At 37.8% G+C, this 15,635-nt stretch overlaps 1 protein-coding gene across 1 annotated transcript in view; it reads right to left on the reverse strand.

The window, feature by feature from the left end:
• LOC106884215 (leucine-rich repeat-containing protein 9) overlaps window positions 1–15,635 on the reverse strand; it is a 122,072-nt gene that overhangs the window by 69,499 nt on the left and 36,938 nt on the right. Inside the window, exons 9-12 of the mRNA XM_014935467.3 lie at window positions 14,117–14,208; window positions 12,511–12,642; window positions 9,651–9,836; window positions 1,495–1,612 (exon numbers count right to left, since the gene is read on the reverse strand). Of these exons, the coding sequence (XP_014790953.1) occupies window positions 1,495–1,612; window positions 9,651–9,836; window positions 12,511–12,642; window positions 14,117–14,208 (528 nt within the window). The remainder of the gene's footprint in view (window positions 1–1,494; window positions 1,613–9,650; window positions 9,837–12,510; window positions 12,643–14,116; window positions 14,209–15,635) is intronic.

Raw genomic sequence — 15,635 nt, forward strand, 5'->3', positions numbered from 1 at the left:
GTGAGGGCTGAGCATATAACTAATCCTATCATTGAAACTATTGACAGCCAGAGTTTTGTTGCAATATATGACCATGGTGTTGAAGATCTTATATGAAGACAGGTTTCTGAAAAAGGTTATAGGTACCAGTGTCTATCTAGGTTTAATGTCACATCCAAGAAATCACTCATTTTCATGTTGGTCTCTATCGTGGCTTTGAATCCAGGAGAATTAAGGGCATGGGATAGTTCTTTCCCTTGCCTTTCAAACATGTGGCTGTTTGCCTCTCTTGATATCACCAAGGTATCATCCCCATACAGGCCAGAACTAGTTGAGGGGAATTTCCTACAAAGCTTAACTATATTAACTAGGTCTATAGGGTCACATACATGAGCATTGTTGAATGTTGCCATTGCAATGTCAAAGGAACTTTCCAGGTCAGTCTGCTTAACCCAGATCAGGGTTTTCCTGGTGTGCATGATGATGTTTATGTCCATATTGCTAATCACACACACACAAAATGAGCTCAGGGTGGTCAAAAACAAAAGGCAGTAACTATTTCTAGAGAGTTACTGCCTTCTATTACCTGGTGACCTAATCAATGTGTGAAGGATGTACGAAGGCTGTAAAAATGTTAACCCCTTCATTACCATATTTCTGTTGAAATGCACAGACTTTATTTTGGTCAATTTTTAAATTAATGGAGAATTTGGCAAAATAACTTTGTCACTATCAAACTGGTGTAGATTGGCAAGCTGGCAGAATAGTTAGCATGTTGGGAAAAATGCCTAGCGACATTTGACCTGTCTTTATGTTCTGAGTTCGAATTCTGCTGAGTTTGACCGTGCCTATTTTATTGGGGGTCAATAAACAGGTACCAGTTGAGCACTGGGGTCGATGTAATTGATTTCCCTCCTCCCCTGAAATTGCTGGTCATGTGCCAAAATTTGAAACCATTATTAAACTGGTGTTTTGAACATAAATTAGTATGAAATTTTGATGAAAGGTTTTTAAAGTAGATTACATTAAAACAGGAAGTTTGTATCATAGAAGTAAAACTAGTTTCAGGCAGGTTGGTATCAGAAGGGTTAAACGAACTGGTTTCACTGGATGAGTAATGTTACAGTGCATGAATGATGAAGTACTTGACACACCCATCTTTCCTCCTTTGATCTTCTAAACTGTATTTGTTCCCACTGCCCACACTCTGCACAAATTAGTCCCTTTGAAATATGCTTCTTGTCAACACTTTTCTTGTAGAGGAGTTATCAGAGATGTTCAACTGAGCATCAGTGGTATCCATCTCACCAATCTCCTTGAGGTTATGGAGGCAACTAACTTCCCCTGACCAAACTGTATAAAAAAAAATTCAAAAATGATAAAGTTAGTAAAAAAGGAAGAAATCAGTCTTTAGTTGAAAGAAAAGAGGTTGACACAGCACGATATTTATAGATTAATATCTTGGCTAGTTCCCTCCAATGGCCAACATAAAGATACATAATTATTCTCACCTACCTGTGCATATCTGGAAAATGAAAAGCCATCCTGCAATATTTTCTCCAATAAATAACCATCAGAATTTTCATTTGGCATCCAAAACAGGTAATCTTGCTTGTTTTTAAACTCATGTAGTCTGTTTATGTCCAAATGTGGAAAGTGTTTTTGTTGTTAGTAATAAGCAATGGTGGTTACAAGAATATATATATATTTTAAAAATAATAGCAGAAATATAAATGTTGTTTTATCTCAGTAAAAAGATATAATGAATTTCTTCCCTTGCATTATGCATGAAAAAGTGGACACATATGAAAATTTTTATCACAGAATAAATGAGGATATTATTCAGAAAGCAAATAGCTATGTCTGTGTGTGTGTGTGTGTGTGTGTGTGTGTGTGTGTGTGTGTGTGCATGCATGCACACATACATACCTATATATCTACATACTTAATAATAATATAGATTTAATCAAAAGATTAAATGTGATAATTAAAATGTTTGTGGCACCAGAATTTGGTAGGGTAAAAACCAAAAACAAAATCAAGAGATTTGGTGAATCATCATCATCGTCGTTTAACGTCCGCTTTCCATGCTAGCATGGGTTGGACGATTTGACTGAGGACTGGTGAAACCGGATGGCAACACCAGGCTCCAGTCTGATTTGGCAGAGTTTCTACAGCTGGATGCCCTTCCTAACGCCAACCACTCAGAGAGTGTAGTGGGTGCTTTTACGTGTCACCCGCACGAAAACGGCCACGCTCGAAATGGTGTCTTTTATGTGCCACCCGCACAAGCCAGTCCAGGGGCACTGGCAACGATCTCGCTCGAAAATCCTACGGGAGCCAGTCAGGCGGTACTGGCAACGGCCACGCTCAAAATGGTGCATCTCATGTGCCACCCGCACAAGAACCAGTCCAGGGGCACTGGCAACGATCTTACTTGGCTTGCCGGGTCTTCTCACGCACAGCACATTTCCAAAGGTCTCGGTCAGTAGTCATCGCCTCGGTGAGGCCCAATGTACGAAGGTCTTGCCTCACCACCTCAGCCCAGGTCTTCCCTCACCACCTCAGCCCAGGTCTTCCTGGGCCTACCTCTTCCACGGGTTCCCTCAACTGTTAGGGTGTGGCACTTTTTCACGCAGCTATCCTCATCCATTCTCACCACATGTCCATACCAGCGCAATCGTCTCTCTTGCACGCCACAACTGATGCTTCTAATGTTCAGCTTTTCTCTCAAGATACTTACACTCTGACGGTGTTTATATATATATATATATATATATATATATATATAATCCAAAGTGTACAGTATTATATATCCATTACAGCTGATCTTACCAATCAGTTTCACACTGCAATATATATATATATATATATATATATATATATATATATATATATATATATAAAGATAAATTAAATATAGAGATATTCTATTGACAATCCAATAATTTATTTATATTACAATATTACATTAAATACTATGAATATAATAAATAACATAACATAATATTATATAAATAGTTATAAAAACCTTAAAAGGCCAACAAATTGTTGACTTATATATGTGTGTATATATATATATATATATATATATATATATATATATATATATATATATATATTACAAATTAAAAGGGTAAAGGATTATCAATTTATTAATTAATAAATCAATTAACAATTAATAATTTTTACCAAGCCCATCGGTATGAAAGCACCATTATTGGTGGAGAACTTATTCAAAAATTCATATATTTATACATATAATTAAGGGATCAGCAAAATATTTGCTTCACCATATACCGAAGTTCAGAAAATAGCAGCTAAAAAAGCTGAGAATCTCACAGATAGCATCACTTTGCCTTTGTGAGTTACAAGTGATGCTATCTGTGAGATTCTCAGCTTTTTTAGCTGCTATTTTCTGAACTTCGGTATATGGTGAAGCAAATATTTTGCTGATCCCTTAATTATATGTGTATATATATATATATATATATATATATATATATATATATATATATATACATACATACATACATACATATGGAAAAAAGACAAAGTAGAAAATGCTAAAATACTTCTATAAAAAACATTTCAGTACCGGTTTCGATCCTTGAGATCTTTTCAACAGTAAATATGAATAACAAATTTTGGAAAAATTAAATTTTGGCAAATTTAAATGAAAAGTCTTTTTAAAAACATATTTGTATAGTATTCAAATACCAGGGGCATTTTTCTTGTTTCTGTCTGTCTCTGTTTCACTTGTTAACTCTTGTGGGTTCGAGGTCGTTGTGTATATATATATATATATATATATATATATATATATATATATATATATACATATATATATATATATATATTTGCCCACTGACTTCGAAACCCTATGATGGAAGATTGTATGATTTTTAATATATTAGGCCTCCTGGCTTCTTTTCTAGGCCATGTTTTCTTTCCTATTCCCGCTTCCTTTTGTTTATTTTTTGGACACTTTTGTATTCATTCTAATGAAGCTCAATGTTCTAGTTCGAATATCCTATGAAGATGAAGAATATTATTTTTGCAATTCTTTTGTAGGCACTGACTGACATCGGAAGCAGAAATGGCCATAAGAATTGTTATGTCACATAAATGTTATGTCGTGTTTTGTATTAAATAATAAGCTACAGATGTGGTCCAATTGATTTGTTTGTTGATCTAAAGTTTTCTCCATTTTCTTATTATTTAAATTTGATTCCTGATCAACTTTTGTTTATTCTGTTGTTACCTGTACTCTATGAGCATAGTGTGCCTGTATACCCATGCCCAGGGATAGCACGGATAACTGATACTGATGGTAAATTTGGATATTCAATCCCTAGTTGGTTACTATAGCCACTAACTCTGCTTACCTTTATATATATATATATATGTATATATATATATATATATATAATGCAAGAGAGTTAGGGGTTGAGGATTCAACCCATTGAGGGATAGTATCTATCTAATATACTGCTGGGAGGGTACCCAATTATTGTTACACTAGTGTTATACCAAGTGTAATAAGTGGGTGCGGGTAAAAGGGGGTTATTTTACCCTAAATTTATATAGCAATAAGAAAATGGAGGAGAATATGCGGTATCTATTGACTTGCAGACAGTGTATAATTCAATGGAATACACTGGTCTGCAAGTCGATGGATACCGCATATTCTCCTCCATTTTCTTATTGCTATATATATATATATATATATTGAATTAGAGGTTAAAATAACCTCATTAAGGGACAGTAATATCCAATGAATTACTGGTTCATTGCCTGGTATTTTTTGTGAATAATAATATTCAAAAGATAATTTAGAAAATGGAGATATAGCATTAATATAATTTATTATCTGCAAAAGATTAAATTACAATAAATAAATTATTATATTAGGCAAAATCTCATCAGAAGGGTAGGAAAGATATACCATTAGGTTATTAGGTGTTGTGTTTTCAAATCATCTTAGCAGGCTTATACCAATTATTAGCTACAAGATAATATTCAGTCTGCTGAAATGATTTGAAAACACAACCCCTAATAACCTATCAGTATATCTTTTCTACTCCTCTGATGAGATTTTGCCTAATATAATGATTTAATTATTGCAATTTAATCTTTTAGGCTAAATTGAAAAAGCTGTAAGAGAATATGTTGGATTTTTGCAGATAATAAATAATATTAATGCTATATCTCCATTTTCTAAATTTTCTTTGTATATATATATATATATAATCAGTCAATGTGTAGTTGAAGAGGAACCAGAAGATGAAAACGAAGCCTTCCATTGACTCTCCTAGGAAAAAACATTAAAAAAAGCTCAGGAAGTATCATTTATGTAAGGTTCCATCTCCTCATTACATTTCAGTTCAGACTCTTCTCCCATGCTATCACCATTATAGTAATTGCTGCATTCGTATATTAACAATACTTGTTATTGTGTGCAGTACATTGATGTAATTAAGTTTGCTTCCTAACCACATGGCTTCAAGTTCAATTCCACTGCATGGCACCTTGAGCAAGTGTCTTCTTCTATAATCACAGGCCAACCAAAGCCTTATGAGTGGATTTTGTAGATGGAAACTGAAAGAAGCCTCTTGTGTGTGTGTGTGCCTATTACTGTCTCCTTGTTTTGACATTGTGTGGCAGCCGTGAGCATCACTGTCTTTCTTTTTCAGTTTTCCAAGGCATGTTTGATCATGAGGAAATATTCTCTTTTTAAAATCTGGTTTTCATTCTATCAGTCTTTTCTGGGGAACTGCTCAGTTACAAGGATGGAAATGAACCAGCATTGGCTGTCAACAAACAACATTGGCTATATGATGGGCTTCTGCACAGTCTCTGCCTACAGGGCTGTAGGAGAAGACACTTGCCAAAGGTGCCACGCAGTGGGATTGAACTAGAAACAACCACACAACCATTGATGAAGCAATATTGATACTTAATTGTCAATTTTGTGTTTTTCAGAGAAATCCAAAGAAAATGATGGGTGTGTGTGTGTGTGTGCATAAAACAATGTGAGGGAGTATAAAATATTAAGAATGTGTGTGCGTGTGTGTATCATAAACATGTGTATGCATATTGCATTTGTGTATGTATGGATATATCACATGTGTATGAATATGCTTACGTGGAGGCGCAATGGCCCAGTGGTTAGGGCAGCGGACTCGCGGTTTCGATTCCCAGACCAGGCGTTGTGAGTGTTTATTGAGCGAAAACACCTAAAGCTCTACGAGGCTCCGGCAGGGGATGGTGGCGAACCCTGCTGTACTCTCTCACCACAACTTTCTCTCACTCTTACTTCCTGTTTCTGTTGTGCCTGTAATTCAAAGGGTCAGCCTTGTCACGCTGTGTCACGCTGAATATCTCCAAGAACTGCGTTAAAGGTACACGTGTCTGTGGAGTGCTCAGCCACTTGCATGTTAATTTCACGAGCAGGCTGTTCCGTTGATTGGATCAACTGGAACCCTCGACGTCGTAAGCGACGGAGTGCCAACAACAACAACAATGAATATGCTTATATGTACATACATATGTGTGTGTGTGTGTGTGTGTGTGTTTTTGTGTATGTATATACAATATATATATAATAATAATATTAGGGATATAAATCCAAATTTACAGGCAAAAACTCAATTAATTTTCATGGATGAGCTCATGAACTTTGGTACTTTACTCTAAATTATATATATATATATATATATATATATCTATATATATATATATATATATATATATATATATATGTATGTATGTATATAATTTAGAGAAAAACCACTATTAAATAATTCAATAATGAAGAATGTAATTCACATCCTCTCGTTAGAAACAGCTGTAGTGAATTGACACGCTATCCATCAGTTGTTATTTATTCATTGAGATATATATATATATATATATATATATATATATATATATATATATATATATATATATATATATATATACATATATATATATATATATATATATATATATATATATATATATATACATATATATATATATATATATATATATATATATATATATATATATATGTATATATATATATATAAATATATATATATATATCATCATCATCATCATCATCGTTTAACGTCCGCTTTCCATGCTAGCATGGGTTGGACGATTTGACTGAGGACTGGTGAAACCGGATGGCAACACCAGGCTCCAGTCTAATTTGGCAGTTTCTACAGCTGGATGCCCTTCCTAACGCCAACCACTCAGAGAGTGTAGTGGGTGCTTTTACGTGTCACCCGCACGAAAACGGCCACGCTTGAAATGGTGTCTTTTATGTGCCACCCGCACAAGCCAGTCCAGGGGCACTGGCAACGATCTCACTCGAAAATCCTACGGGAGCCAGTCAGGCGGTACTGGCAACAGCCACGCTCAAAATGGTGCATCTCATGTGCCCTGGCAATGGCCACGCTCAAAATGGTGCATCTCATGTGCCACCCGCACAAGAACTAGTCCAGGGGCACTGGCAACGATCTTACTTGGCTTGCCGGGTCTTCTCACGCACAGCACATTTCCAAAGGTCTCGGTCAGTAGTCATCGCCTCAGTGAGGCCCAATGTACGAAGGTCTTGCCTCACCACCTCAGCCCAGGTCTTCCTGGGCCTACCTCTTCCACGGGTTCCCTCAACTGTTAGGGTGTGGCACTTTTTCACGCAGCTATCCTCATCCATTCTCACCACATGTCCATACCAGCGCAATCGTCTCTCTTGCACACCACAACTGATGCTTCTAATGTTCAGCTTTTCTCTCAAGATACTTACACTCTGACGGGTATTCACATTGACATTACACATCCAACGGAGCATACTGGCTTCATTCCTTGCAAGCTTACGTATGTCCTCAGCAGTTACAGCCCATGTTTCACTGCCATGTAGCATGGCTGTTCGTACGCATGTGTCATACAGTCTGCCTTTTACTCTGAGTGAGAGTCCCTTTGTCGCCAGCAGGGGTAAGAGCTCTCTAAACTTTGCCCAGGCTATTCTTATTTTAGCAGCTACACTTTCAGCGCACCCACCCCCACTACTAACTTGGTCGCCCAGATAGCGGAAGCTATCGACTATCTCTAGTTTTTCACCCTGGAATGAGATAGAAGTTGTTTCCTGTTTGTTTACAGTCTTTATTGCACCTGAACATCTGCCACAAACAAAAACTAACTTGCTAGTTAACCTGCCTTTGATGTTGCTGCACCTCTTATGTGTCCATAGCTTGCACCGGGTACATCTTATAGAGTTACTACCTACTCCTTTTCTACATACTGAGCAGGGCCATCTACCTGTAGGGGTTTGTGTTTTATCTACCTTCCTACGTATTAGGATTTTGGTTTTAGCTAGGTTGACTCTAAGGCCCTTCAATTCTAGACCTTGCTTCCACACCTGAAACTTCTCCTCTAGTTCTGATAGTGACTCCGCAATTAGGGCAAGGTCATCAGCATAGAGGAGCTCCCAGGGGCAACCTGTCTTGAACTCCTCTGTGATTGCCTGGAGGACTATGATAAATAAGGGTAGACTAACATCGCAAAACTGTGACATGAGGAGATATTGATAAATCGGGTATAGCTGATCATGTATGGAAAAATGGAGACCACCTCCACCTGTGGGATGAAGTTAAAATAATAGACAGGGAACACCACTGGAAAATATGCTTGGACACAACAGCCTTCTAAGCAGACCGAGTGCCGATATGAGCAGCATATGGGAACTGGTATTAGGGAAGGATAGAAAAATATTAGATTTATAAGCCCTAAAATTCATTCCACAATTGCCCATGGGCATTTGGCGTAGTGGTTAAGAGCGCAGGCTACTAACTCCAAGATTCTAAATTCAATTCCAGGCAATGACCTGAATAATAATAATAATAATAATAATAATAACAACAACAATAACAACAACATTGAAAAATACCGTAGGAATGAGAATCCAGGTTTGAAATTTCCCCAAGACATCTGATGAAGGCTGGAGGGTATATCAGCCGAAACGTGTTAACAAATGTGAATAATGTAAATAAAAGGAGGCTATGAGTTGCAAAAGGTTAAGGACTATTACATTAGAATATAATGTACACCTACATAACCATAAAAGATGGTCAATGCTGCAATACTCTATCAGAATCAACCTGGAAAAAGGAGTAACTGACGGATAAATAACAAAAAAAGAAACAAAAAAAAAAACAAGATGCAAGAAGACATGGGATGAAGTATTGAAGGATGACTTCAAAACGCTGAACCTTATGAAGGAGATGAGAGAAGACTGAGATATGTGGTGCGTTGTTGTACTTGAGAAGACTTGCCCACCACAACAGAAGTGAGATTCTAAAACCAAAGTGCCACATAAAAGGCACTGGTGTGGGTGCTAGTGCCATGTAAAAAACACTGGTGATGGTGCCATGTAAAAAACAACCAGTACACTCTGTGGTGTGGTTGGCATTAAGAAGGGCATCCAGCCATAGAAACCTTGCAAAAAATACAATGGTGCAGCCCCTGGCCTTGCTAGTTCCCGTCAAACTGTTCAACCTATGCCAGCATGGAAAATGGACGTTGAACGTTGACGTTGATGATGATGATAATGATAAAGTAAGAACAGTCTCAAAAATAAACAAGATAAAATAACAACAACAATGACAATAACAATGACCTACTGATCAGTCAAATTATATCCTTCGTCTGGCAGAGATACCAAAGACATGAGATAGTTGTCAAATCGTAAATTGACAGCTCGGTTGGTCACTTTAAACACACTGAGAACATCTATCCCACAGATATCAAGTTGTTGGAAATCCCATTTACAGAAATTATCCAGGATCATATCACAACAGCAGTCATACCTGCAACAAAAGAAATACCACAGTTTTTAACATTTTTTTTTTGGAGTTTTTTGTAAAATAATTTCTTTGTTTCTTTTATATAACATTGAACAATTTTCTTCAGGGGACATTGCCTTAAAGGGTGTAGCCAAACAGATCAACCCCAGTAGTTATATTTTGAAGCCTGGGACTTATTCTATCAGTCACTTTTTGCCGAACCACTAAGTTATGGGGGTGTAAACAAATCAACAGCAGTTGTCAAGTGAGGTGGAGGACGGATAGAAACATAAGATACACATGCATGATATATATATATATATATATATATATATAGCGAGATCGTTGCCAGTGCCACTGGACTGGCTCCTGTGCAGGTGGCACGTAAAATACCCTATTTCGAGCATGGCCGTTGCCAGTACTGCCTGACTGGCCTTCGTGTGGGTGACACATAAAAACACCCACTACACTCTCGAAGTGGTTGGCATTAGGAAGGGCATCCAGCTGTAGAAACACTGCCAAATCAGATTGGAGCCTGGTGTAGCCACCTGGTTTACCAGTCCTCAGTCAAATCATCCAACCCATGCTAGCATGGAAAGCGGACGTTAAACGATAATGATGATGATGATGATGATGATGTATTTATGTATATATATATGGATCGAAACAGTTGCATATGGATCAAAACAGTTCCAACTCAGTACTCTGAGTTTCAAGCATGTCGCTAGTCTTCGGCCATTGAATCTGAGTATATATATGAGTTAACTTATTGAACACAGTTCAACAAATTCATTCATATTTATTTAATGGAGATTAGATGTTGAAATGGATTATAGTTTTTATTTTTCACGTTGCTATACAATTTGTTTCATACAAAAAGACTCAGATATTCATAATAGAAAATCATAATAGTCATATTTGTACTCATCAGTAGCTGGTATAAAAGCTTAAAAAGACATTAGAAATACATCAATTTTCTCTTAGTTATCATATTGGATTAATATATTCGTTCTTGCAGTCATGAATCAAGACTAAAAAATATATAAGTGGGTGCTAATATATATGTAATATTAGAATCTGACATTTTCTCTATGAATTCCTATGTGTGTCTATTTAAAACTCCTTCAATGAAAATTTAGAAACAGATGCTGTACGAGTAATAAGGTTTAAATAAAGTTGACATAAAGGGGATTACTTATGTTCATCATCACCATCATCATTGTTTAACGTCCGCTTTCCATGCTAGCATGGGTTGGACGATTTGACTGAGGACTGGTGAACCAGATGGCTACACCAGGCTCCAATCTGATTTGGCAGAGTTTCTACAGCTGGATGCCCTTCATAATGCCAACCACTCCAAGAGTGGAGTGGGTGCTTTTACGTGCCACCGGCACGAAGGCCAGTCAGGTGGTACTGGCAATAGCCACGCTCAAAATGGTGTATTTTACGTGCCACCTGCACAGGAGCCAGTCCAGTGGCACTGGCAATGACCTCACTTGAATGTTTTTTCAAGTGCCAGTAAGGCAACGCTGGTAACAATCACACTCAAATGGTGCTATTTACGTGCCACTGGCACGGAAGCCAGACAGCTGCTCTGGCAATGATCATGCTTGGACAGTGCTCCTAGCACTCCACTGGTACAGGTGCCATCACGATTTCGATTATAAACTTATAAACTTAAATAATCCAATATAGAGCTAATTAGTATATAAAAAAGGTTTTTTTGATAGTGTATAAGCAAAAAAGTTGTGTATATTATTGTTGAGTAAGTTTTCATAGAAAGGAAAATAAAAGCGAGCTGTAGAAGTTTGTTGTAGTGTAGGAGAGACAATAGTGTGAAGGGGCTGATAGAAAGAAAGAATGAAAGAATAAGAGGGTCGTACAAAAGTTATATATATATGTATGTGTGTGTGTGTGTGTGAAGGCACACGGCTCAGTAGTTAGAGCGTTGAGCTTACGATCGTGAGGTTGTGAGTTCAAATCCCAGACCGGGCTGCGTGTTGTGTTCTTGAGCAAGATACTTTATTTAACGTTGCTCCAGTTCACTCAGGTGTAGAAATGAGTTGCGACGTCACTGGTACCAAGCTGTATCGGCCTTTGCCTTTCCCTTGGATAACACTGGTAGTGTGGAAAATATCCTAGTATATTAACTATTGTCTCTCCTACACTACAACAAACTTCTACAGCTTCTGTGAGGCCCAGCATTCAAAAGGAACTCAGCCACTTTGCCTCCATCAGGCCCAATGCTCAAAAGATACTCAGCCACTTTACCTCCATGAGGCCCAATGTTCAAAGGTTTTTTTTTTTTACATGCCACCAGCATGGATGAACTTGGCTTGATGGTTCCTCTTAAGCAGAGCACATCGACAAAGCTCTCAGTCACCAGTCATTGCCTCTGTGAGGTTCAAAGTTTGAAGATCATGCTTCACTGCCTCATCCCATGTCTTCCTGGGTCTACCTCTACCATAGGTCCCCTCCACAGTTAGAGATCCGCATTTCTTTACACAACTGTCCTTGTCCATGCGCAAAAACATTTGTTTATAAAATGCATATACACATATAACTGACAGATTTAAATATAGAGAGGTCCAAATCTTCTCAGCACCAAATTTAGCCTCTCATAGCTTGTGTAATGAAATATCTCACATAAAACCTGTAGCAGTAATAAACCATTACTCTAGTTTCTCCAAAGACTTACCAAGAATCAGTTAATGTAGGTTCTTCAAATTTCACATTACCACATGTGATCAGTTCAGTATCAACCATGTACAGACCAAAATTGTATGATTTCTCCATAAAAAACATTGCTTCTTTGAATTTGAGTATTACCCTATAACAGAAGATGGATGTGAAAATAGTGATGTAACATGGCTCAAAGAAAAATGGGTGTGTTGAAATAATTTACAAAGGAGTTGTCAATGTATATGTGAAGGCACAATAGCCAAGTAGTTAGGGGTGTTTGATTCATGATCATGATCATATGGTCATGGGTTCGATTCCTGGACTGGTCAGCACGTCTTTTTGAGCAAGACACTTCATTTTACGTTACTCTAGTCTCCTCAGCTGTAATGAGTACCAGCCAAATGTTGGTGCAACATTCTCTTGCTTTCACATCTCACATCTTGGATGTTTTGCTGAGTGAAAAATAGGTGGGAGGCAAGATATTGTCCATCAGCTTAGAACAACATAAGCATCTATGACAGTACAAGTCACCAAGCCGTACTTGTTTATGAGTGAAAGTTTGGTGGCACTGCACATTTTTCATTTTCATACTTACCACCTCGGCAGTAACATTAGTTGTAATGGAGATTTGGAGAAAGAAGTTAACATCAGGAATGGTAAAGCTAACAGTACCTTTACTAACCCTTTAGCATTCAGATCATTCTCTCAAATGTAACGCTTATTTATTCACATTGTTTTGAATTAATCATACATTTTCTTATAGCTTTGAGATTTCAATGATGTGATTATTTATTTTTAGAATGGCATTGTAGGGTAAGTGTAAGAGACCAAATCTGGTCAATTTGAACATAAAACAGGTAGAATATTTTTGGCCGGATATGGTTTAAATGTTAAATTAAGAAGAACCTTGAAAACGCACAACATTAGTATGAAGATAAAAATCCAGCTGCTGTAAAACATTGTCTTCTCTAACCTCTATGACTATGAAACATGGTCTCTGACTGAGGCACTACAGAAGAAATCGAACATCTTCCAGCATAGGTGCTTGCAGGAGATACACTGCATTTCGTACAGAGACTGTGTCACCGACTTGGAAGTACTAAGAAGACCAAGGTTTTCATGCATGATAAATCAGTTGGTGGCTGGTAGGAAGATGGAAGTGGCTTGGGAATGTGATCAAGATAGATTTCTCCTGGTTTCTACATCAATCTTCAGAAGTCTCTGCTGAGCCCCAGGGAGAAAGGGCATCCAAACAAGAAAATGGCCGGCAATAGGAAGATCATGCAAGTGATGGCAAGAGCTGAAATGACGTTTGGGACTTGTCACTTGAGAGAGGTGATTGGAAGGCTTTAATAACCTAAGGGTTTCACATAGTTTCCCTTTACCTAATTTCACTAATGTGATGATACCAAATTAAGCTATGATAGAAGGTAACATGTTCAATTTACAATGTACGAGGATTAAAAATCAAGATGTTATCATTGTGAAATAAACCTCTTAACCATTTGGCTATGCTTGTGCACCTACAAACACTGTACGTATATGCACACAGACACACACACACACACACACCCTCTGCTGTTCTTTCTCATACACACTATATACACAAATAACACTCATACCTCTGGTATTTTGCTTCACATTTCTCCAGTGTTACTTGAATGGTTTTCTGCCTGGTATGTTTTTCTACTTCTAGCAGAGGGATGTTCTCTATCTGCATGAGATTCAGCAACAACAACAACAACAGTAACAATGACAGCAGCAACAACAGCCCAATGATGTATGGAGTTGATACCATGTGTGAAAGTAAACAAATATATTTCAGTAACACAGAATTCAACAGATAATATGTATTTATAAAGTAAATTGTTATGACATAATACTGGACTACAAGACCTGATGGAAGGTATGCTTGAGGAGTCTGGCCCCATGACCCTCCAAGGAATAAGTGAGTGAAGAAGATGAAATGAATACTGTACTACATGAATAAGAGAAGGAACCTGTGAAAGAGGTAGACCCTGGAAAACATGGGACGAGATGGTGTAATGTGATCTTTGGATGTTAAGTTTCATAGAGATTGTGACAAGTTATTGAAACTTTTGGTGAACTACTGTGCTTGAGAAGACATGTTAAGCCAAGCGAACCTGTGGTCATGGCCGGTGCTAGTGACATGTAAAAGGCACTCATGCAGGTGACACATAAAATGCACCCATGCTAGAGACACAGAGAAGGCACCCAAGCCAGTGACACATAAAAAACAGCCGATTCACTCTGTGGAGTGGTCGGCATTAGGAAGGGCATCTAGCCACAGAAATCAAGCCAAAACTGACTGGAGCCTGGTGCAGCTCTCTGGCTTACCATCTCCAGTCAAACCGTCTAACCCATGCCAGCATGAAAAATGGACGTTAAATGATGATGATGTTGTTGTTGGGATGTTGTGATGATGTTACTGTTGTATAGATGATGTAGAGTAGTTGCCCTGGAATTATATTAGCTAATATGTATTTTTTAATGTCTATTTAAGAAGCTAGGATGTGAATTAAGGAACATTTGGCTGCTATTTCTGGTTGGTTGAGCAGCTGCATACAGGCTCCCTTTATAGGCTTATAGAAAGGGGTGCTGAAAAGTTCCTGGCGTTAAGGGTATTGCGAAAGGCCTGGTTGGAGGCCCAACCTTCCGAGTTCTTTTACAGGACTTAGAAAAACTGAAGGATCTCTGCAATAAGTGTGTGAATCTGAGAGGGGAACATGTTGAATAAAATCATAATTAACTGATACTCCTGTATTTTCTTTCACCCAAAGCCAAGAACTTTTCAGCAACCCCTTGCAAATGACAATGACGATGACAACAATGATGATGATGTTGTTCTAGTTTAGCCCCTGGCCAATCCTTGTTGTGCAGGTCTATGAGCAAAAACATACTAAATATCATTCCTTTTATTCAGAGTTCTATGTCAATGACTTCAAAGGGTCAGCCTTGTCACACTGTGTCACGTTGAATATCCCCGAGAACTATGTTAAGAGTACACGTGTCTGTGGAGTGCTCAGCCACTTGCACGTTAATTTCACGAGCAAGCTGTTCTGTTGATCGGATCAACTGGAACCCTTGACGTCGTAAGCGACAGAGTGCCAACAACAATGT

Source organism: Octopus bimaculoides, chromosome 9, assembly GCF_046866305.1.
Source record: "Octopus bimaculoides isolate indiv1 chromosome 9, ASM4686630v1, whole genome shotgun sequence".
Taxonomy (NCBI): domain Eukaryota; kingdom Metazoa; phylum Mollusca; class Cephalopoda; order Octopoda; family Octopodidae; genus Octopus; species Octopus bimaculoides.